The sequence below is a fragment of the Alexandromys fortis genome, unplaced genomic scaffold (genome assembly GCF_014885135.2).
Source record: "Alexandromys fortis isolate MF-2015 unplaced genomic scaffold, M_Fortis_MF-2015_v1.1 scaffold_202, whole genome shotgun sequence".
NCBI lineage: Eukaryota > Metazoa > Chordata > Mammalia > Rodentia > Cricetidae > Alexandromys > Alexandromys fortis.
Genome location: NW_026068077.1, coordinates 1,311,220 through 1,336,663, shown reverse-complemented (window position 1 = coordinate 1,336,663; position 25,444 = coordinate 1,311,220). Strand labels below are relative to the sequence as shown.

Sequence of the window (25,444 nt, the reverse complement as noted above, 5' to 3'; positions counted from 1 at the left end):
AAAGCTACAGAGAAACCCTGTCTCAAAAAACCCAGAGAGAGAGAGAGAGAGAGAGAGAGAGAGAGAGAGAGAGAGAGAGAGAGAGAGAGAGAGAGAGAGACTACCTGTGGAGACACTTGCTAGTGATGTCTTGTTGCTTTTGTGCTGACCACAAGTAAATGGGATGAGAGGGGGATTGTCCCCGTGGTTATCTTCCAGGTATACACATAACCACGTGTGAAAGACACCTGACCAGCAGGCGCCTTACTTACAAAACCTTACAAGTATGCCTCAAATCTCTAAAGCTGACTGAGACAAGGAAGGAGTGAGAAACTGTCACAGACCAGTAGAGTCAAAGTGACCTCCACTACTGCCACGTAGCATTTTGAACAGGATCTTGGGGCAGGGGTAAACGATATTTGCTCAAAAACTAGTGACAATTGCAGAAAGTTGGATTTTATTAATAGCAATGGACGTTGTTAATTTCATAGTTTTGATAAAACCACCTCTATGGAAGTGTGGACCTTGGCACTCACTGGCTGAGGGGTCAACGGAACTTTTCCTCCTAGTTTTGCAATTGTTCTGTTTCAGATCACCACCAAATAAAATTTTATTCACACACACACACACACACACACACACACACACACACACACACACACACACACACACACACACACACACACACACACACGGTAAGTTTGTGGATTTAGGTGGTTGAAGAACTTCACCAAAGAGGGCCCCTCCTCTAGAATCTCTCTCCTGGGACAGGCCCCGTGGGGCGGTGATTTGTCTTTACGAGCCCGCCTCCAAGGGATCGGAGAGCAGAGGCTCCTCCCAGGGGCCTACCCAGCCCCGGACTCTGCCCTGGACGCCCTTTCTAACTGAGCTCTAGCTGCCCACAGTCGCCGTCTGCACCAGCCGGGGACTGACCCTGGGCACACCCCCGGATCTCCCTCCCTGAGCTTCAGTAGCAGGCGGGGCCTTGTGCTGAGCGCCCTCCAAGGTAGGCGAGCCCCTTGCAGTTAGTTGCGGCTGCAGCAGAGACGTGCCAGGTTGGGGGGGGACCCAGGTGACCCTGGAAGCGGATCACCCGCGGAGCTTTGCGCCCTGGGACGTTTCCCGGAAAAGAGGGAAACAGTCTTAGAGAAGTGAAGAGGGTGGTTCTTCAAACCTTTCTAATCTGGGCTCGGATTTTCCTTTAGTTTTCGAGGGAGAGAGAAAGTTGCCTTTCTCCTCCAAAGGAATCCACCCCAGGGCACACACACCTGTTTATTTAGGCTGTTGTTATTTAATCCTTTAGTCAGAAATCCTGAGAGGCCTGTCTGCCTGTTTCAGTGACCCTGGAGAAACCTAAGAAAATGCTGCAAACTCATTGGAGCTGCAGTTTCTGCTTCCGCAATTTTTAGCCGGAAAGCACCTGAGCGAAGGTATCAATCACTTGTTCTGGCTGACTCGCGAGGAAGCTGCAGGTGCTTCAAGGGCATAGCCCACTGCTGAACTGTTTCTACTGTTCAGCCTAGATTTTAGACGGGCCCGAGACAGCTTTGCCAGCGAGCAAAACCACCTACAGAAGCAGTTTGGGTGCTAGAGTGGATCGCTGTGAATTTTCAGCCGCTTTGGGGAGGAAAAGAGTGAGCATAAACTTCCGAGCAGAGAGCACGCCTCCAGTCCAGGAGGTAGTGATGTTCTACCATCACGTCACAGCTGTTTGACTGGAAGGATGGAGACTCCCTGCTCCTTTCCCTTCGTGCTATATGAAGGTTAGCTGAATTAGAAGCTTAGGAATGGCAAACAGAAAGTTTAGGAAGGGTAAAAGGTGATCTAGTCTCGGGACATTACCCCATGCCATTAAATATTCAGCGCTACTGAAGACTGGTTTTCCAGAAACTTGAGCTGGCCAGAGTGTCAGGTGCGCACAATTGCTGCTGTTGTTCCCTTGTCGCTGAGCTGCCTCCTCCCTCCGTCTCTCAATGCAGGGGGATGGGGAGGGGAAGGGAGGGGGCCCACGAATTTGTGTCTCAGACAGGGAAGAGCACTGTATGACTCCTCACCTCCAGAAATAATGAAAAGAAGGGGATGGCCTAGGATCCAGGCAGATTTCTTAAGATTCTTAATTTGTTCTTTAAAATAAACATAGGCACTCTTCGTTGACTTTCTACTAGGGGCTACAACCTCAGTAAATCCACTTAATATCCTCTTTGAGCTTGGCGGTTTCAAATGTGTTCCAACAGGGGGCCTGGGGTGCAACCCACGTTTTGGCCAAAATGCTTAAAAATGTAAGCTGGATTTGGCCGAAGCTGTAAAAACATTTACTTCGGAAAATTGCTGATGGAGAAAGGATTTTCAAGAGAATTGAAAAGTGCTTAAAGTTGTAGGTTTATGGTTTTTTAACTGAGACAGGTGCATCCAATTTAGATGATCGAAACATTTCATAACCACAAAAATGTGCAGCAAACAACTATGGATTCGTTCGGGTTGTCCTCGCCAAACAGTATTTTGTGGTTGATTAATTTAATAACCTGTTCAAATAAACTTGCGTTTTGCTAAGTGCAAAATCTGTCCTCTGCATGGGTTTGGAAAGCAAATGTTAGTAGGGTCGTTTATATACATTCAGCTATAGAAAACACTTTAAGCAATTGTGACATTGTGGACCGGATCATACATTCTTTAGGTCAGTATGATGTTCCTGCCTGGCATGGTGTTGCATGTTGAAGGCACAGGAAGACACAGTCCTGTCTGGTTATATAACGCTGGATCCCTCCAGAGCAATGTATGAGCATATATCAGGAAACATATTAACAACCACCTGTCAGTTTTGACATGGCTAAGAGAAACTTCATTCCAAAAGACATTTTCTTCACTGAGAATGAAACCCACAACTTGGAGAAGAACTCCATGCTGTTTGGGCCAGTGCCATTCTACTTCTTATAGATTTGGGGAAAACTTAGAAGTTATGGATTCTAGGTTTAATATTATCAACATGAAGTTATTGACTATAAAAAGTCAAACGTTAGTTTGCTGAAAAATAACCAAAAACTAAATGTGTTTCTTTAGGTAGCAGTGATTCTAGAGGAAAAAATGAACATAAAATTTAAAATTTAAGAAACCCTATTCACACAATTATTTTCTCCTTAAATTAGAAGATCATAGAAATAATTATTGCAATTCCCCATGGAGGACAAATCAGCTATGTTCAAGTTATTTTTACCCTTATTCGGTTTCCTTGAAAGCAGCTTTATTGGAGGTGAAATTAAAATACTCTAAAACATATCTGATTTCCTGCAGAGCTGAGAATCAAACTTGGGACTTAGTGTGTAATAGGAAAGCATAGTACCAATTGAACTATATCCCTACTACAATCTTTAATATGAGCATTACAATTTTATCATCCCATTTCTTGTAAACAGTGTGATTTTCTGTGTGAAATTGTCTTGGAAATCCAGTAAGAATGTCCCAATGTTGCAAAAGCAAGGGGGTAACTTAGTTAGGACACAGGAAGCTGACTGCTTTCTAGGCCCCCATTTACTTTGCTGTGTGCTGGGACAGTGGGTGTCTTCGGAGGAAGGTGATGCGTGCTGACTAACGCTAAAAGTCTTTTCCATATTTGAGCTGAAACTCTGCTAGAGTTGATGGGTTCTGAGGATGAGAGAGAAGACAATATATCAGTGAGTGCCTTTCTGTTGCTACTCAAAGATTGCACTGCAAAAAACATGGATGGTAAGATAGTTCGAGGTCTCCATTTTTGGCAACTTAGAATGCAAGAGATTTAAAAAAAAAAAAAAACCTTCATTGAGGGAAAGATAACCTGAATCAAATAAGGTTATTTTCTGTGTTGAATGTATTCTCATATACAGCTCAGGACTTCTTTCTGTTTGGAATGTTCAGAGGAGCCTCCTGAAGGTCTTCTGAGAGCCCCTGTCTGTTTGATCTCAGTCACACCTTTTGCTTTTCCCACCTTGGCAAAGGTTTGAAAGGTCACAAAACAGATGCTTTTTGAAAAGTTTTGCAGTGGCAATCTTGTTTATTCCATCTCCAGGATTCCACCTTCATCCTTTCCCCTGCATGCACTTCAGGAATTAGGGTGGAAGCATCCTTCACGCTGTGTGGCTCCACCAAGAGGAAGAACTCAACAGGCTTTGAGCTGGGAGCACCTTCTCATTATTTTCCTCCAGTTCCTCTGCATTGTTAAGATTGGCAGGAGGAAGTCCATAGTGCCAACACCAGACATCTATCTGCCTCTCTCTGGTATTTTTCTATTATCACTTAGAGTCAAGGTAGAATGGTGTTTTGGGAAAACCAGGCATCTTCATTGTACAGAAAGGAGCACAGATGGTAGCAGAAAGAAAGGGTCTTGGCTGCTTCAGGCTCTGAACTGATTTCATAGTCATTGCTTCAATAATCTGTGTGTAAACGGCCTCAAGAAAAGCATCCGGAAGGGTCAGGATGCAAGGGTTGATGCTGCAGGAGGAGTTGAAGCTTCATGGGCCAAATTTAAATCTTACTGTAAATACTCATCTGCTTCTTGCATAGTTCTCATATTTCTTCCTGCTTTTTATGTTAGTGCCCAGTTCTCATGATTAACTTTCTTCCCACCCCCCTTATACTGAAAATAAGTATTTCTCAAACAATATATTCTGATTATAGTTTTCCCCTTCCCTTACTTCTCCTGTTCTCACCTCCATTCCCATCCCTCCATTCACACCCTTTTGTTTTTCTTTGGAAAACAAACAGGCATCTAAGAAATAATAACAAAATGAAAGAAGAGAAAATAAAAACAAAATAAACAGGTCAGAACGAACAGAAGAAAAACCCTAAGAAAAAGCACAAGACACACATATAAATGTATGAGACACACACATTCATACGTATGGCATCCCATAAAAACACAAAAGTGGAAGTTGTAATATATATGCAAAAGGCCAGTAAAGTTTTTTTTTTTTTTAAAAAAAAAGGACCTGACAAGGGGGGTTGAGAAGGTTCAAGGGAAGAAAAGAGAAAACTAGTGAGGGAGGGGAAAGGGAAGGAAGGAAGGAAGAAAAAGGCGGGCCGTGAAACTGAACAAAAATTTAATAGAAGAGATGCAGATGGCAAGAAAACACTGAGTTTTCAATATCCTCAACTGTCGGGATGAAAAGTTAAACTGCTCCAGAATTCTCCTTTTGTCCAGTCGGAAAGACTTTTATCAGGAGGACAAATGTCAGCAAGAGCTGCTGTAGATGTGGAGTTGGGGGAAGGGGAACTCATGCGGCGTTGGTGGGACCATAAACTAGTGGCGGTCACTTTGGAAATTAGTCCAGAGGTGTCTCAGAAGCTAAAAAATTAGAACTGCCATGTGACCTAGCGATACCACCCCTAGATGTATACCCAGCAGACTTTGTGACCTGCTACCGAGACTCTTGCCTTCTGTGTACATTGCTGTGGTGTTCACAGTAGCTAGAAATGGAGCCAACTAGATGTTCATCAACAGAGGGATGGATGAGAAAATGGTTTATACATAAATACAGTATCGCTTGGCTACAAAGAAAAGTGAAATTTGCCAATGGATGGGGGGAACTGAAAACATTTATTTTGAATGAGGTCACTCGGGTTCAGAAAGACAACTGTTTTATGTTTTGCCTCACATGTGGATTCTAATTTCAAATGTTTTGTTGTGGGTATTTAACCTGGAGTCCAAATGGAAACCAGGGAACTAGAAAAGGTACTTTTTCTGTGGGAAAGGGACAAATAAAGGAAGAGAAGATAATAGATTATAGGTGGAACAAAAGGAGAATACTAGGGGCAGAGAGGCTTAAGCTAGGAGAGGCCTGCAAATGTAATGACAAGCAATTCCTATGATACATATATAATATGTTGTGCTTACAGTAATAATAAAGAAATGCCTATATTCTATATCTAGGCGTTGTCTCTAGATACTACAAACCTGTGCATGTGTACTGAAGAATAAACATGGTTGGATAGAATTAACTCTTCCTAAGAATATCATAGAGAAATGCTTGGAAGCACAACATGGGTTCTGTGTCGCATGCGTGCCTTTGGTGGGCTGTGCTTCATTGTCAGGTAAACCCTGTCCCCTGAGGCTTATAGTCAGACACTGGATGTCACCATTGCGCTGTGTAATGTCACAGAACAGGTGTGCTACTTAGTATTCCAGGCATAAACATTCTCTTCAGGACTTGGAGATTTGCAGCCCTCTCCCCCGACAATCTGTTCATCCTGTAGGACTTTTCTTCTAACTTACTTTTACAGTTTAGCCAGTATCGAAGCACACATATATCCTCTTAATCAAAACCAAACAATATTGTTAGCGCTGAGTCAAAACTCTGAAACCTGAAAACTCAGAAAAATGTGGCAAAACCAGTCGGGGCTCCTGCTTACAGAACACTGTAATTGACTGGATGATCTTGGAGTAAGACTTTGCTGCAGGGATGTGTAAAGACCCCAGAATTGGTGAGGAAGCTAAAAATCAAAGTTTGGAAAGTGGGAGGGCTCCTGTGAGGCTCATTCTACAAGATTAGGACTGGGGAAGAGCAGGTGGGATTCCTTAGGGGACCGATGGTCATCATTATTTCCTGCTTCTTTCTTGGTGGTTCTGTGAGGGGAATTTTCTTTCATGACTTGGGCAAAACGAACATGATGATTCCATAATCTGTGAGGCAGTCCTGCACTGGGTATCCAGAGCCAGCTGCTCTGTGCTGTCTGCCTTGGTGCCCTCAGAACCAGCCCAGGCAAATCTGCCTTGCCATTTCTCCCTGCCCCCCCCCATCTCTAGAACCCGCTTCTCCAGTTAGCCATGGGTTTTCCTGTGTTCCAGACTTTCTCCAGCCGTACCTCCCTAGGTTGACTTCCTTCATGTTTATTTGAAACAGCACCTCCTTTCATTCTGCTCCCCAATCTGCCTTCCACTGCCCCCACATATTTATATACTCTGCTCTGCCTCTCTTGCGGAACTCAAAGGTCTATGCAGCAGTCTTCAGAGGCTGACCCTGCAGACACAGCTCCTACCACAGCAAAGTTCAGGAAATCTCTACCTACCAGAATGGATGAACCAAAAGGTAAAGAAAAGAAATGCCTTTATTAACGTTTCTTGACTACAAATAGCCCTGTATTAGATTCCTATAGCAGCTCTAGCCTAGAGCCACCAGCTGAGAGGCTTAAACAGAAATTTGCCATCTTGGAGTTGTGTTGTTTGGAAGTCTGAGACCAAGGCATTTGCAGGTTAGATCTGTTTGAGAGCCTGGAGCAGAGTCTGTTGCAGGCCTCCCTTCAGGCTGCTAGAGGCTTGAGCCAAATCCTTGGTGCTTCTTGGCTGGTAGAAGCATCTTTCCACGTGTGCCTTCATCTTCTCATGGCCTTGTCCTATGAGTCCATCTCTAAGCCTGCCTTACACATAAAGGTATCTGCAACTGGACGGAAGGTCCGTGCTGCTCCAGCATCAGGTTGTTTCTGCTTAATCTTACTATACACACAATTACCCTATCAAAGAATGTCGTGTTCTGAGACGCCGGGGCCTCAAACTTCAGCCTGGAAATTTGTGGTCACAGTTAGATCTGTTGCAAAGCCTTGTGTGCACTTATTTCATACTCTCTCAGCTCTTCTCAGGTCTTTAAACTGTGAAGTGTGTTTAATTACGTCATCCTGGTCCAGTGGTATGTTGGTTTATCTCACAGAAAACAATGCACCCCACTATGTCGGCTTTGCTGTGTAGACTGTAAGCTATTAATAGCATCATCATTTGGATATGTTGACAAACTATCAATTCTTTAGTAATGAGGAATGGCTGCTGTAATTTGCTAGTTTCAAAATGCATAGCCCAGCTCACAATGCAGACTATGTGCAATGTTGCCTGATTTCCCCCCGCTATGGGAACAAGACCACTCGGACTGCTCTTCAACTTTAATTATGGATAAGTGTCTCATATTGTATTTACTCATTTGACAAACATGTGCAAATCATTTATTACGTATTATATGTGCTAAGCGACTGACAAATATTAACTCCCAAACTATCCCGTCGATTTTTATTATTAATAGTTAATATTACTCGAATTTTACCATAAAAGAAACTGAGGCCCTGAGCCATGGGGGAGCAAGCACCCATGCCGAGTATCTCGTGGGTGGTGTGGTGATATATCCATGGTCTAGATGTATCCATGGACCAGGAAGCTAGGAGAGCTCCCTCTGAACCCTTTAGCCACAGAACCCTTTTTATTCACTGAAAGCTCTAGGGAAGACACTGTATGGTAAGACAAAGCAATGCTGCTTTGGCTGAAAAGGAGAGGCAGGAGCACTATCTGCCCAGCACCCCATCCCCACCGCCCTGCCTTGTTTACAAGGCCTGATACAGGAAATACCTCCTCTTGGCATGGTGCCACATGGAAGCCGTCTTCAATCCATCCTAGCATAAAACAAATAAAGCCTTTCCTCACTTTAATTAACTGATTGTGTTTTATTTTGAAAATTTTATCTGTCTAATCTACTTCTGGCTGAAATAAAATGCTAACATGGATTTTCCCCAGGCTGATAATGCCATATGGCTGGTTGGACTTTGCCGTGCACCACCCCCCTCTCCTGCCCCCATCTTGAATTTCTTTATTTCACTCAGGGGCTGTAGGCACAAAAGTTTTCTGAATCAAAGAGAAATGGAACTTAATTTCATATAGCTGCTGTTGGATGTAAAGCTATAACTCCGGGGGTCTGCGTCCCACCCCGTCATGGGTGGCTCATCTTCTGAGGTTGTTAGGGCTATAAATGCAGTAACACTGATGTTTACAGATCATTGGTCCATTGAGTACCTTCTTCCCCCAGCCACTAAATAAAACCCATTTGCTCTCGGGATTGTCCCCCTTATTTTACCTATATATAAATTCAAGCTAAATTTTTATGTAACTTTTACAAGTAGTAAGCAGGGAGGTTGGTGTTTTGGGGAGAACATCACTGAGGATTACTTAACAGGGATTAAGAAGAAGATGTCATTGTTATCAGAAATGAAAGGCAGAGAAGAAAATATATTTTGGGGTCTCTTACATGGGCCCAATGCGATTGTGAGATTAGGAAAGATGAAGAAAGCAGGGGGCATTTTTTTCTGATGACTTGATTTTAGTGTTTTAACGTATGTACACAATGTATCCCAAGCACATCATACAATACAATACATCCCGAGTACACAGTGCATCCCAAGCACACAATACAATACAGTACACCCCAAGCACACAATACAATACAGTACATCCCAAGCACACAATGCATCCCATGCACACAATGCATCCCATGCACACAATGCATCCCATGCACACAATGCATCCTAAACACACAATGCATCTCAAGCACACAATGCATCCCATGCACACAATACATCCCATGCACACAATACATCCCAAGCACACAATACATCCCATGCACACAATACATCGCACGCACAGAGTGCAGCCCATATGAAAAAGGAAAATGCGAGTAACTCAGTAAGGTTGTGGAGACACGAGCTGCAGTGGCGAAAAGAGCTCAGCCCAAGCTGGTGGTGGTTTTGCTTGCATCCAGTTCCTGCTGCCACAGTCCCTCTTCCTCGCCCTCCCATAACTTCTTTCTCCTTCTGGAAATGAACAGATAGTAAGTATTTTAGTTTTGCTTGTTGTGTACTGCTTCTGTGGTAATGCTCACTTGTGCTGTTGTAGGGCCAAAGTTTCAGAAAGGGAGCAGGAAAAGGGGTGATTAATAGCCTGTAAAGATTCGCTTCTACCCACCCATTTCTGCCAGCTATACCTCAGTGTCCAAAGCTTTCAGAGTCACCCCCAAACAGGCCCACCGGCCCGAGGAGCAGGTGCACAGAACCTGAACTTGAGTGTGTTTCAGATTCAAGCCACATTCGCTTTTCTGAATTTAGTGCTCACGAATTTCAACTTCACATACATTTCACATTTTATGAAGTAATATACTTTTGAATTATGTGGGAACATTAAAAATATAAGAATATAAGAATAATCTTATCAGCTGTGCAAGCAGAGGGGTACCAGACGGAAGGCCAAAGTACAGATTGCTGACCACCTTCTTCAAGTTTCCGAACACATTGCTTATTGTCTCCAAGGGGTTTTATTTTTCTTTGAGTATTCAAATCTTGTTGCGGACCAAGTCCCTAATCCTGGAAGCGACTTCAGAGGCCCTGGAGAGGGAAGTACCTCCATGTCGTTCCACACAGCAGACCTGTGTGGTTGATGCTGCCAAACTGAGTTCTGCTGAAACAAAAGAGAACCGTTGCTGCCTTCTGAGAGGATTTGCAATAAAATGGAAAATTCTTGGCGTGCCCTGTCAATTTCATTGAAGATTAAAGGATAAACTCAGGGCTTTGTGGCTTCCCTGGAGACAATCTTTCTTCAAGGTGGTGTGGGCCAATATAAAAATCCTCTCTGCCTTTTCGCAGCATGGGTCCTTGCTAGATTTAAGCATTTTGTTGTTTCTTTCGAGGGAAGACCGTCTGGATGGGATGGAAGTGCCCTTACACTTGGGATGAAAAAGACTAGGGTTTGAGTTTTGTCTCTCTTAGTTTTATTGTGATCTTGGGTAAATTCGCATCACTATTTGAGTCTTAAGTTCCTAATCAGTAGAGAAGTTTTTAATAATTCTACACTCAGATTATAAACACAGATTTTAATTGTAGCTTGTTTTCTATTGACTAGTTTTCTCACCACTGTGACAAAGTGTCCGAGACCCAACTTAAGGAGGGTAGATTTACCTCGTCCCAGACTTTTGGAAGGGTGGCTCTGTAGTGAGACCCTGAGGTAGACTTTCTTGCTTAGAGGCAAGGCCCGCCTCCTCCAGCCAAAAGTCATTGAAAGGTTCTGTAAACTTCCAAATCACAACCAACAGCTGAGTGCCAGGTATTTGAGCATGCGAACTGTGAAGAACATTGTTGATTCAAGTCACCTATAGTTTGCCAAACTTTTGAATAAGATGTGAATGTCATCTTTCTCCAAACTCCATCTTCTCCATCTTTAATGTTTATTCCTCCATAGCAGGTCCTAATGTGACCATTTTACCCACAAAATCGCAGCAAGTGTCACTAACAGACATAATTTTCTAAAAGGGTGTCTTAATTCCTTTAAGCTTAGAAACATAAGGGGTTCTTGTGTGTGTGTGTGTGTGTGTGTGTGTGTATGTGTGTGTGTGTCCATGTGTGTGTGCCTATCCATATTTGTGCTGGTGCATGGTTGTGTGCATGTGTGTGCATGCATGCGAAGGGCAAAAGACAACCTCTGCTGTTAGTTCTTAGGTATTTCCCACATTTTATTTATTTATTTATTTATTTATTTATTTATTTATTTATTTATTTATTGGGACAGATTTTTTTTTCCCCATTGGCCCAACACTGATCAAATAGGCTTGTTTGGCTGCCAGTGAGTTTGAGGGTTTTGCTTATTTCTTAGCTCTGGAATTTTGGGGTTCCAAATGAGTGCCACAGTGCCTGGCTTTTCCCCTTGGATTCAGTGGGGTTGATTTCAGTTCCTCTGTTTGTAAGGCAAGCACTTTACCAAATGAGCTACTTCTCAGAGTGTGATAAGAACTCTCCACTATTGGCTTTTTCCAGTCAATTTAAAAACAAAAACTACATATGCCTAGTGTGTTTAAGGCAGGATTCAAAGAAGATTCATCTATTGTATTTGGTTATTTGTCTTTTAAAACTCTTTAAAATTTTTTATTTTGTGTGTGTGTATGTGCCTGTGTGTCTGTAGAGCACATGTATGCAGATGCCTGGGAAGGCCAGAAGAGGGCGTCAGATCTCCTGGAACCGAAGTTGTAGGTAGTTGTAAGCTGCTGTTGTGACTAAATTATCTAGATCCTCTTCAGAGTAGCAAGTGTTCTCAACATTGAGCCTCCTCCCAGCCCCAAGACTTAATCTGTAGCAGACTTAGTTACAATGATGCCTAAGGATTGAAGCCCCCTCAAGCCATAATGTTCCTCATTAGACATTTTCCCAGGGTTCTTAGCTGTGCTTGAGAATTCTTTTAGAACCATTTCTTTGTGACGTTTTCTAAGCTTGTTGATTTCTTTGTTTTTATTAGCTGACATACCACAAAAACTTCCCATTATTAACTATTTAGCTCCTGAAAAAATGGAGGCAATGTATTATTGATGTGACAAGTGCTTGGTATGTCTTTTTCCTTCTTCTGCCTTTGTCCCATTTCCATCTAGTTGTTGGCTCAGCAGCCTGCGGGGGCTGGGGGGGGATTGGGGAGACAACAAAGGCCATGGCAGTAGTAAGTTCTCATCTGCTATAAGCTCAAGGATTCAAGATTTTTGATATTATTCAGGTCATTACAGTCATTTAGGATGACTGCCAACCTTCATTCAAATAGTGTTTGATCACCTGTCATACTTAGTTTTATGGACTGTGTATCTTCCACCTGAAGTAGCCAAGAGGATTCAGCTTTTCCTCAGGAGGACGTGATATCCAGACAGTACAGCCTGTCCACCAGGAGTGTGACTGTTACTCTATTAGAACCCAGTCACTGTGTCTTCTCCTCCTCCCTTTTGTGTGATTGTATTCATATTCGTGTGTGTGTGTTCATGTGTGTATGTTCGTGTATGCTTGTGTGTATATGTGTGTGTATGTTCGTGTGTGTGAAGTCAGGATCTCACTCTGGAACCTAGGCTAGTCTGTGACCTACTTTGTCAAAGTTTTGAGTCAATATTTGTCTTCATTCATATTAGCCACCTTTTTAAAAAAATAAGAAAATGTGATATTGTATATTCATTCTATACTATATTTTTTAATTGAGTCATATATCATAAAGAATATTACATAACAGCACTCTACTTACCAATACTGTTTGGATCTTTTCTCTGAGGGTCTTTTGATAAACAGCTTTAATCAAGGTTCTTCAGGATATGCACACACAGTTCGATTTTAACTGTATTTCTGGTTCCGCAGACATTTAGTAAGCACTTACATTATGCTATAACATAAAGTGAATGAAACAGGGCCCCACTCTTGAGATTTTGCAGTCTAAGATGATACTGAACATTTGATACCAAGACCTTGATTATCGCGGAACTTCTTTTTGTCATGTTGCTGAGCTGACTTACGTTTTCCTAATGCCAGGATCCAGAATGACAACTGTAACAGTGACTACAGAAGTTCCCCCAAGGCGTAAGACAGAAGACAACTCTGTCTTGTGTACATCTTCGTCAGCTCACATTCTTGAAGAAACAGAGTATGTGAGAAAGGTATGAGGGCCTGAGACGTCACCTGCAGGATGCTGTATTTTATGATGGGCACCAGTTGGACCAGTGGGCTCTGTGTCCTCAGTCATGTAACATGTGGAAAGGGGCGACCTCACTTGACATAGGATACTCGACTGCTTGGATTTAACAGGGCTAGCCATTTTTCTCTAGAATATAAACCTGTGCTTACACGGGAAGTAAACCGATTTTCTCCACTCAGTAGAACTGAATAATGGCCAGGATGGTGCAGGACACCCATCAGCCTTTAATTCCCACCCCACCGGTCTCTGCTGGATTTCCTGCTGTTTTATAGCCTTCCCTGGTGGTTTCCTGAATGCGGATGCTGCCTCCTAAGTAGAAGTTTATGCTTCCTGCTGATGCCAATTCTCTTCCCTCACCTTGTTCCTGTGCACAGCTCTGGTAGCGAGTGCAGGTGACCCCTCTGCAAGTGACTGCATTAAAAATGTGACTTCAGAGAAATCCACTGTGAAAAGAAGTGACAAAGGATAGCCACATAAACTGTTTGTTATAACAGATGGGAAAATTCTGACATTGGTAGTTTGTAATTTGTTCAGAACAGCTAATTAAATTACCTTGGACTGTCTAGTAGTTCCACAGGTCAGCAAGACTGGCACTCAAGTTTTATGCATAAATTTGTATGATCATGTCTTAGGGATTTTTGGTAGTAATTATTTAATAGCAATTATTTTGTGGTAATTACTATTATCGTAATCATTTTGTAGTAATTATTTTGTAGTGACTACTAAGTAGTAATTGTCTTATAGTAATTACAAAACACCAAATTAGTACTAAATTATAGATAAAAGTGAACAAAATGCACAGTTTTGAAGTACTAATCACTAAATTATTTTGTAGTATATATAATATTAGTTTGTCATATTTTAGGTTTAACTGGAAAGGAGATATAAATCCCGAACACCTATTTTCATTAATCTAAACAATATTAACCTAAATATAGTTTAGGTTGGATGCTAATATTTAAATCTGACATCAGGATATATATGTAAATTAGGTGACCTGGGTATAGAGAAATTAAATTGCACTTGGAGTTAAATGACTTATAAAAAACTTAACTATTTTTTTTAATCCAGATTCGAACTACCCTGGAAAAAATCCGAAATCACATGTTTAAAGATGAAGCAGGACAAGGCAACGTGAATTGCAAACGAGATTCAGAGGTAATAAATGTACCAAGACTCATTGCTTGCATTTTTCAGAAAATTAGCATAAAGCCATATAGATTTCTACCCTACCAACTTTTCTTCCCACTATTCCTCTCTGAAGTTGAGTGATAAATATTTCATGCATGTCTAACCTCTAAGATTTTAATGCTTGTATGTACGACATTTAAACGAGGAGGTCATTAGAAGAATCAGAACAGAATGTCCAGAACCTGCTGGAATACTGCAAAACGAACATAATTATAAAGTATATGGGAAGACACTGGACCAAGGGAAACACATGGTAGTAACACTTTTCAGGGATGTAGGTGTAAGCTTACAAGTTTACTCCGTGGGACACAGCAACTGACGGTTTGAATTGCTGATCTATAAACTTAGGCACCACGCTCTAATTTAAGTAGCATCTTTGTGTACTTGAGTTTGGACAAACTTCTTTTAGCTCATACTGAACCAAATTAAATACCATCAGAGCCAAGAGCATCTATGCCATTAGCATTACTGACTATAAACCGTGGTCACATATCACCTGAGAAAGTAGTATGTCCCATGTAAGTATAGTATGTCATCCTTAGTTTCTAATATAACATGGCTAGTACTAAAGATTGTCTTCATTAATTGCTTCAAAGCTGAGCAAAAAGGGGGTGATATAGAGGTATGACAGAAAATTAAATAATAAAATTATTTAGCTCAATAAAAACAATTTATAAAAAGAAAAACAAAGAAGGAAAGAAAGAAAGAGCAGGGAGGGAGGGATGGAAGGAGGGAGTGAGGGCAGGCTGAGGATGTAACTATATATGCTTTGTGCTTAATTTTTTGGTTTTATTTATTTATTTATTTATTTATTTATTTATTTATTTATTGAGACAGGGTTTGACTGTGTAGCACTGGCTGTCTTGGAACTCTCTCTGTAGACCAGACTGGTCTCAGACTCACAAAGATCCTACTGCCTCTGCCTTACAAGTGCTGAGATCAAAGGTATGTGCCATTACTGCCAGCTCATAGTTTTTATTTCTGGACTATAGATCATTTATCATCAAGGATAAATTATAAGTTTGGTCATTGAGCCATCTTAGACTCTAACTCTGGTCACAGGGTCATCTATGTAGGTGTAACTTTGGTGTCCTAGTTAACTTTAGCTACCAACTTGAGACAGAAACGCCAACCAGAGGATTGCCCTGATCAGACTTAGCTATGTGGGATTACCTTGGTTGTTAATTGATGTAGCAAGTCCCAGGCCAGGGTAACTGGAACCATTTTCTGGGCAGATGCCGCTGGATTGTAGAAGCAAGCTAACTCTTCTTGGGTGTGTCAATGAACCAGCATGCAGTGTTCCGCCCCGGTTTCAAGCTCCCACACCGGACCCTTCACTGACTTCCCTCAATGATGGACCTGGAAGTTTACATAAATAAATTCTTCCATCTCCCCAGTTGCTTTTGATCAGTGTGACTTTTTCTCCCAGGAGTAAAAATCAAACTAGAACAGTGGAACTTGTGAAACTCCAACTTTACGTTTCTTCACTTCTATAAGGGAGCATAATGCTCTCTTCTCTCTGCAGGACTTAGGCAGAGAAGTGTATGTAACTTTAAGGAGATGACATGGTGCATAATAGGTGCTTAGCAAGTAGACGCTTCTATCAAAACCACAGGGTAGGTAGAGTTGCATATAGTGTCTGTCTCTGCCATGAGATAAGGTGGACGAGCAGAAGTGCAGATGATAGTTAAGAAGCTGTGCCATGAGCTTAACTTGCATAAGCATGGACCCCGCGCCTCCGTTTCCACATCTGTAAAACTGCTGGGCTGAGGTGTTCTCTAGTTTCCTCATCACCTTCACGTGCCCATGAGTCTCTGTAGATTTGTGTCCCAGGTGTATTTTCAGGGAGCCTGGCTTTGTACAGCAATTACACTGCAGCGGAATTCTAGTCTTGTAGGTGGAGAGGGCCTTCTTGTTCTTTCCGGCCACCTGGCTAGTTTACACCCAAAATAACCACACAGAAACTGTATTAATTAAATCACTGCTTGGCCCATTAGCTCTAGCTTCTTGTTCCAAATTCTTACATCTTCATTTAACCCATTTCTATTAATCTGTGTATCACCACGAGGCTGTGGCTTACCAGGCAAAATTTCTGCCTGTCTTACTCTGGAGGAGGATCCATGGCATCTCTCACTCTGCCCTTCTTCCTCCCAGCATTCATTTCTGTCTTCCTCGCACACCTAAGTTCTGCCCTATCAACAGGCCAAGGCAGTTTCTTTATACATTAATGGAAATCACTGCACACAGAGGGGACTCCCACATCAGAGTCTGGCATCTCTGATTAGAAATTCAACAGACTGCAGGGCCAGCCACTGGCTGTGGCACCAGGATTTATCCCTACTGCTTGTACTGGCTCTTTGGGAACCCATTCTCTTTGAATAGATACCTTGCTCAGCCTAGATATAGTAGGGAGGGCCTTGGACCTTCCCCCAAAGCAATGTGCCACTCTCTGAAGAGTGGGTGGGAGAATATGGTGGGAGGTTAGGTGGAAGGAAGGGGAGGGGAGGAGGGAGTGGTAACTGGGATTGGTATTAAAATGAAAAAAAAAAGATTGTTTTCTTTTTAAATTAAAAAAATAAATTTAATATGAAGTTAAGGCAAGGAAACACCATTAACATTGAATGCTAGCAGGTCCAATTCTGTTTAACCAAAATGTATTTATAGGTATGATTTTAAATAATCCAATGTCATGGTTATTGTTTGGTATATATAATACTTTTAATAATATAATTAAATCTGTAGAAAATAAAAAGGCATAGAGGGTGTTCTTCCAAGATTCTTTAAATTGGAATAGACACAGAAGCTGGCTCCTTTGTCTAGAATTAATCATCAACATTTGAGATTCAAAGTGTTATTTTTTGCTTGTTTGAATCCTCTTTGATTTATGTAGTGAATGATGATCATTCTTGCTAATGTTCGTAGAGGACAGGGGTGGCCTCTTTGGAGGAAGTGTGTCACTGTGGGGACAGGCTTTGAGGTCTCACATGCTCAGGGCTATGCCCAGGGTGCCACACAGTCTCCTTCTGTTGCCTGCATGTCCAGATGCAGAACTCTCAGCTCCTGCTTTCTATCTTCCTTCATTTCAGCTATCTGGAAACCTTCAGAATGGCCCAGAGTCCACAACAGATCCCGCCAGTTTGGATTTGCTCATGGAAAACATGAGGAGAAAAGACCAGCAGCTCCTAGAAATGAACAGAGAAAATGAAGTGTTAAAGATCAAGGTACAACTGGTTGACGCTCGTAAGCAGTTAGCATCCATAGGTCTATATTGGCTACGGGGCACCAACTCATATCCGTAAGCCTACAGTATTCAAACACATGGCCAACGTGTTGGAATATTGTACAAATTAAATCCTACTGTTTTGTTTTGGAGACTACTCTTAGTATTGAAGAAATCTTTCGGAGGTCCGTGGGTGTGAAATTTCAGCCGTGCAAAAGTAGGAAGCTCCAGAAGTTTCCTGGGTGATATCACATCTATAACTAACAGTGCTAGAGTATATATTACGCCATTTATTAAGGGAAGCGATCTCAGGCTAGACGGTTTTTACCATTATGCATTTTAAGACGATTTTGCATCTTTAAGAAATCATTTGAGCTGGGGAGATACCTTAATCAGCTAAGAGCTTGCTCTACAAACAAGAGTGCCTGAGTCAGAGCTGAGCACCAACCCAGAAAGCTATACATGGAGGGAGTGTTTGCAATCCCACTGCTCAGGAGGTGGAGGCAGGAGGATCCCTGGGACTGCCGATCACACATCCTAGCCTAATCTGTGGGTTTCAGGGCATTCAAAAAAACTCCATTTTAAGAAAAAAAAAAAAACAAAAACAAACAAAAGACAAGATTGACATCTATCTGAGGAAGGGACCTCCAAGGTGTACTTCTGACCTCCCTATGCATGTATGAACTGTGTGTCCGTACCCACACATATATGTACACATGGATACATGGTCACATACCCCCCCCACCTGTATTATGAAATACCTCCTTAATTGTTTAATTAATTTATTGTTGAGTGGTTTGTATTTCCCCTTCCGGGTTTGTTTTACTTGTAGCCTCACAATGATTACGGTGGGGTGTAAATCTCAGTAGCCACCCTCCATCATTTCCTTAGGTTGTATCCTTGAAAGATCGGCGCTTGTATTGCATTGTTTTGACTACTCCAACCTTGTCCCACAATTTCACAGTGCGGCGTTTGTTAGTACGTAATGAACATCGGCGATAAGAGCATTGCACCTCTGTGTGCTGACAGTGTGCTGTCTAGCTACGCAGAACACTGGTGTGCACAGTACTCAGGTCAGGCCTCACCATGGCAGATGCATGGCCATGGCCAATGCCCTCCCAGAGACTTCTAGAAGTAACACTTCTCTTCCTCAACACTTCTCCCCCATAAATGATCTGTATGGCTGCAAACTGTAATCAGGGACTGCTTTTAACTGACCGTAAAACTGTTCTCCTTTTAACTCTTTTTATTTTGTGATGTCAAAACATGCAGGGTGACTTTTATTTTTCCTAGCTGGAAGCTTCCCGAGAAGCAGGAGCCGCAGCTCTCAGGAATGTAGCCCAGAGATTATTTGACAACTACCAAACACATTCTGAAGACACGAAGAAGAGGCATGAGGACAGTAAGCGTTTTCTTCAGGTACTAGCCCCGGCTGCGGTTCACGAGCTGGAGAAGTCAGCCCCACCCAGCCATAAGTGGCCTGGTGATACACTGTGTGATTAGTGCTACCTACAGGAGCAGGTATATGAGTCCTTCCATCAGGGTCTCAGCCCTAACCTGAGTGACCTGTCAAGAAGGCGCACCTGGTATTCTCAAGGGCAGATACATACTCATTTTATACTGAGCCGTTTTTGAGCTCTGTTTTATATACGCACACGTACATGTATGTATACTACAGGTGGAAGTTGCCTGAAGTCCCCTCCCTAAGGAAGACACTTCTTCCCTGTGACTGACCTTTGCCCCCAGCTACAATGTAACAAGCAACCTTGGGATACAGTGGGGCTAATTACCCTGCTTTTAGGACATTTTCTGCTAAGAAAGAAAACACTTTTAACTAGATAAATGACATGTTGTTATATTTTGTAATAGATAAAAAGTAAAGTAAAAGTCTAGCAAACTGCTTTTTGTTTTTCCGACCGCAGATCAACAATCTCAAAAAAGAGCAGATGTTAAAGCAACGTGTTGAGAATCTGAGTCAACTTTCAGAAAAACTTGAAGAAAAACATGGTCAAATCATAGGACTGGAGAACCGCGTACAGAGGATGGAAAACGTAAGTCCCCGTTTCATCCCGACAGTGTTGTATCAGGGGGTGTGGAATGACGTGGTTCGAAGTCTTGCTAGGCGTGTGGGTGTGTGCACGGTGCTACAAAATTCTGCTTTTCCCCTTAGACATTTCATGGGACCTGCTCGGTAGCAACTGGCTGGCCTGATTTCTCCTTGTAGTCGATGTGCGTATTCGGTGGTCTATGAATGAAATAGTGGGTTAGGTCACAGAGCAGTCTTGTTAGGAGCAATAACAGAGTGGATCCCTATAATATAACATTTATTAGAATCATAATAAAATCAATAAATTAGAGTTTAATAAATCTTGATACATCCAAGTCAGTACAATATTCTTTTTTATTTTTATTTTTTTATATCTTTATTTTTAGCATCCCATGGCTGTTTGGGGTTTATAAGAAAAAGTGGCTATAAAATATGTGATAAATAACCTATGGACATTAGAACTCCCTTTGGTCTATTTAGGGAAAAACAGTGGTAAGCAAGACTGCGAAAGTCTCATGGAATACCTTCCAGTGGTTAGCACTCCAAATACCAACAAAATTGACATAAGTTTAAGTATGCGCTTTCCTATTCTGAATTCAGATAAAATAAGAAATATAAGCTTTTACTAGCCGCACAAATGGGCATCTGAAGAACTAAACTGAGAGTGGACAAGAGTATAATCTTAGGCTTCTAGTAAATTATGTCTTCTTCATCCTCTCTCTCATTGTATTACTGGATTGGCTCCTTATCTAATCAATATCCACTCGTTTGAGTTTTCCGAGGCCTTTGTCAGTTGGGAACTTTCACTTACTGGGTATAACCTTTCAGTACTATGCAGGTTTCCCAGTGAGGTACAATTCGGTAACACTGTGACTCTTAGATCTGGAGTCCACATGAAGGTTGTGTGAGGAGATCAGAACCATGAAGACAAACATAACAGTATGAAAGAATAACAGCATTCACCTTCATCTTTATTATATATTATATATTATTTATTATATATTACATATAACATATTACATATTATATATTATATGCCCTGGGCCACTGTTGTCATTCCCAGAATCCCCAAATCACCCTTGGCAGTTTGCTTACCCCAGCCTTCCAGTTTGTGATTTATGGAAAAGCTGTAGCATTTGTTGAGGGTCTGATAGTGTCAGAATATTTTATACTGCTGTAGATTGTCTGAGGAACTGAGAAAGCTCAGGGTATATTTGCATCGAGTTCTCTAAAGCAACTAGAATTATGGAGCCAAGCTACTGATTAGCCAACTTGAAATGGAAAACAGAATTGTAATCAACATCTCCAAAACCCAAAGTGAGGTTAGTGGTTACCCGTGGATGCCTGAAATGTAAGAAAAGAAGAGGGGAAGAAAGCTCCCTTTCCTGGCAGTTCCGGGAGTTACAGTACTAGACCCAGGCTCTGGTCAGACTCCCTGGTGTGTTTATTCTACTGTTATTTCAAGATACTGAGCACCTGCCCTGTGATGCACGCAGCCAGGCACAGGAGATAGGCTGATATTTGTGAGTGAACTGAAAATAACCATCGTTTATGATGATTACAAGGTATATAGCTGGATTATGCTAAGCGTAAGGAACTTTCCAGTTCTCCTGTTTTTAATCCTCCTGAGGGTCTGGTGGAGAAGCTGAAAGCCCATGTAAGGTAGGGCAGTAGGTCCAGGAGCACTGATATTGGCCTGTAGCTGTGAGTCTCTTGTAAAGGTCTGTGACACAGTAACTAATTAGGATGCCGTGCTCAGCAAAGCCATGAGATAACCTTCTAAAGTTTATTCTATAAAATCTGTTCAGTAACAGCTAAGGCAGGGCCTGTTGGAGTCTCTCTGGTTAGGGGAGGTGAGTGGGGATTGAACAGAGGAGCAACGTGCAAGGCCGTTGTTTTAAAACACATTTCGCTCAATGTTATTTCGTATTTTCCAAACAAGTGTGGAAATTAATCAAATAAGCAGCAAAGCTTGGCGACGCTTTCTTGGGCTCCGCAGCTAACGAGAGAGAGGGCTGTGTGGACGTTTCTCGGGTGGGGAATGCACATCGGGATTAAGGAGAGTGCGCTGAGCCTCCTGTATTAATGGGGGCAGATACAAGTTCAAGACGGAAGTGAAGATGAAAAGTCCACCTCCTCAGGAAGGCTGATAAATACTGCCCTGGCATTGGCTGCTCCCCGAGAAGGGTTCATTTGCTACTCACTTGAGCAAGGCCTTGCCTCCAGTAAATGGCCATTAGTGCTGCGAGGTCTGGTAATGAAGACATTACTTAAAACCTCCGCCATCTGTCCCACTTTAATCAGGAATGCGGCGAGAATGAATTCCGAACACACAGCAAGAAACTAGCAGAAACGCCCTGTAAGGGCATTTTAGCACGGCATATGTTCCTTTTGCCAGCAGTGCGATTCTGTTGGTTCACATTTGTTTGCGCGTGTCATTGATTTGGCCCCACTAGAATCTAAGGGCTCAAAAGGCACTTCGGAGACCCGCTACTTCCTCATCGTTGTTTAAGAAACGAAGTCGGAGCAAACAAGAAACCATTCCAGAATCTCCTGTTTCTGTTTATAAGCCTTCCTATTGCATCCACCTGTTTTCTAACGTTGGCTTAAGAATGTGTTCTGGGGCCAAAGGGCTGAGTGGGTAAAGGAGCCCACCGCCAGGCATGCCAACCTGAGTTAGAGCCCTGAGACCCGTATGATAGAAGGAGAGAACTCATTCCCAGTCTGTCTTCTGGCATCACATGCATGCTGTGGTCCAGACACACACACAATAAGTAAGTAAAAATGCAATCTTTTTTTTAAAAGATCATATTCTGGGTTGTTAAGACATTCATGTGGTAACACTTTGATCAACAGTGAAGGGAGATTCTGAACCCTCAGAGACAGAGCAGATACCCACAGTGTGGAAAAGAAGTGTGTGCTAGGCAAGCGCAGTTTCATGTGTTGCCCAGGAGGAGCTCAGGAAGAAGCCCGTAGCAGCACAGGAACCCTGGCCAGGGTAGAATGCATTCTTGTTAGCCGCCCTGTCTCTGACCCTGGCTGTGAGCAGCCGTTAAGAGAACATTCACATGTTCTCTGCACCCCACAGATTCATAATGTGTAGTCTGTGGCAGTGTTTCCCTGAGAAAGAAGACACCAACATCAGCCTCAAGGTACGTCTGCTATCCCTCAGGACTTAATTGGAGACGCTTAAGGCAAACACAGACAAGGCTAATAAGGAATCATTTCTATGAGGCAAACTTGCTCTAAGAAAATAATCGAAGTAAGTCAGCATAATTAAAAGTAGCAACTCACACGGGATATAAAGTAATTGGTACCTTTAAATTCCTCTGTATTTAAGTCCAGCTTTCCGCCAGGGAAGCAAGTAGGATTCTCATCCCATATATATGGTCTGCACCCCATTTATTCCATCTTAACTTCGTTTTATGGATATTCATAAAGTTAAAAATATGGCTCATACAAACAGATAATGAATTCATTTTAAAATTAAATTTATTGCTAATTTGGGAATCAGTATGATAGTAAAATTAATTTAATAAAGTATAAGTATTGGGTAGGGTGTCACATGGATGGACAAAATTCAGGGTTGCGTTTCCAATCTAGGTGTATCTAATTAATATTCTTAAGACCATTAAACTATAACCTTTAGGACTATCTTTTCTATCTAATGGAAATCTATAACTTAAATCTGATACGGAAGATTCCACCTATCATTCAATACTAGGGAAACCAAGGCAAGAGGATCATGAGTTTAAAGTCAGTTTTGGCTACCGTGTGACTTCAGGGCTAGTCCATATACCATAAAAGTCCTGGTCTCAAAAATAAAACAAAACGAAAAGAAAAGCTTTAGAGAATTGGGGTTCTAATCAATAAAAAAGTAAAACAAGCGAACTGTCTGGGATTGTTAATTAATTGTTGGATCCCATTACTGAACAGTGTCCCAGCATGCCACTAAAGCTTCATGCTACAGATTACTATTATTTCAACTTTTGGTTAATGTTTCTTTACACCGATAAGGTCCAGAGATGTTAAAAAACCTTGGACAAAGCTTCAAAAACCAGATCAGTGTATGGCATGAGCTTCCTGGTTTCGGCTATGTGGCACTGTCTGGGGCGGTGTCCATTTATGTGTCGTGGCAGGCAGTAATTTTGAACGGTGTTGTGCATGTTTTGGGACATTTCCAGTCAGGACTGCCCATGCTGTCAATGCCGTTTTTGCCTCATTGCAGCCTCCCCTGGTTCCCCCCAACTTGGCACTAACCAGCAGTGTAAACTCTGCTTACCTAAGCCTGGGCTTTCCTGAAGTTGTCACTTTCCCCGTGAGATGAGCAGTTGGGTTTAATAATTAAATCACCCTAATTTAAAAGATAGTCCTTCGCAGTCTTAGAGTTTCTCCGGGTTCCTCATTAGGAAGCAGTTTCAGCATTTGTGGCCTCGAGCCCTCATTAGGCATCCACTTACCTGTTAACTACATGGTGGCAGATGCTGTGAGAGCAGGTGGACACATCACCGTGTGTGCGGTGGTGTCCTTGGATACCAACCGCTCTCCTAAGGTGCTCAAGAAGCAGGTGCGGCAATAAGGGGATTCACATCAGGCGAGGCCATGCAGGCTTCTTCCTCCAGATGGCACAGGCAAGGTGGGTGGGCAAGGTGGTGCTGCAAGGGCTCCACTTTGGCCGTGGGCTGGAGAAAGTGCAAGCTTTGTCATTCAGACTAAAGGAGGGAATCATGAAGACATTTATTTGAAACAAGAATTCGTGTAGCCCGGGCTGATCTTGAACTTGCGATGTTGCACCACAGCTGGTCCGGAACACCTGATCCTCCTGCCTCTACCTCCAAAGTGTGAGGATTAACCACGCACACCACCATGCCCATCTTAAACAATATTCACGCCACGGCTCCGATTTGCTTCCAAAGCACAAAGAGCGTTGCCTGGCCAGGCTTCTCGGTGACGCATTGTAATTGCTCAGATGAGATGAGCGCTGAGGCACAGACTATATTTCTAGTATCACGAGACACAGCTATTGTGAACAGTTTGCGAGCACACACACATACACACAAACAAAAGCTGTATCTTGTTTTCTCCTAGGAAAAGAAAACACTCCTAGAGAGAAAATCGTGTTTGGAAAGCAAGCTGCTGCAGCTCAAGTCCAAGGACTCACATTCGAAAAGGTTTGAAAATTTACCACCTAAATAAACAGTTTCTGGTAGCTTTCCTGTTCGTGGCTGTGCTGGGCTGTAGGCAGGTGGGACTTATACTTCTAGAGGGAACAGAGAGAGTAGGGCAGATGCAGAGAGAAAGGATGTCAAATTTCCAGGATTAATAGAAGTGCATCCCATTTCCTACCTATCAGGGAATCAGGGGCTGGAGTACAGGAGGGTCCTGGAGACCCACCGGGAGAGTTCATTCTTCCGAAGCATGAGTCAGCCACTTCTCCACTCACTCAAAGTTGCTGGTGCATCTTTATCCTCTATGCTTTCATCTTTGAGAAAGCGTCTCTTCCACAGCCTACATCAGACTGGCTAGTCATCAGGTGAAACTCTTAGAGCCTAGCACTCGTCCAACTCCATAGAAAATGAAAGAAACAGTATGGAAAGCAGCCTTAGTTTGTTGGGGTGGCTTGGCCATATTCATCCTTTTCAACCTGGTATGTCTTAGTCTCTACTCAGGAGGCAGGACAGCTTATGGTCGGTGCGGGAGCTGTGCTGCTGGAATGTCAGGTCTTGATCCATCTCATGTTTCCCTAGATTGT

General features: G+C 42.5%; 1 protein-coding gene across 2 annotated transcripts in view; it reads left to right on the top strand.

Moving 5' to 3' along the window:
• Positions 1–831: 831 nt before the first annotated feature.
• Ccdc68 (coiled-coil domain containing 68) overlaps positions 832–25,444 on the top strand; it is a 35,686-nt gene continuing 11,073 nt past the window's right edge. For both annotated transcript variants that reach the window (XR_007588652.1, XM_050121741.1), the window contains exons 1-7: positions 832–985; positions 13,072–13,196; positions 14,306–14,392; positions 17,512–17,646; positions 18,939–19,064; positions 19,568–19,696; positions 24,781–24,863. Coding sequence is in view for 1 of the 2 variants with exons in the window: in XM_050121741.1 (XP_049977698.1) it covers positions 13,080–13,196; positions 14,306–14,392; positions 17,512–17,646; positions 18,939–19,064; positions 19,568–19,696; positions 24,781–24,863 (677 nt within the window). In the remaining variant the exon portion in view is untranslated. The remainder of the gene's footprint in view (positions 986–13,071; positions 13,197–14,305; positions 14,393–17,511; positions 17,647–18,938; positions 19,065–19,567; positions 19,697–24,780; positions 24,864–25,444) is intronic.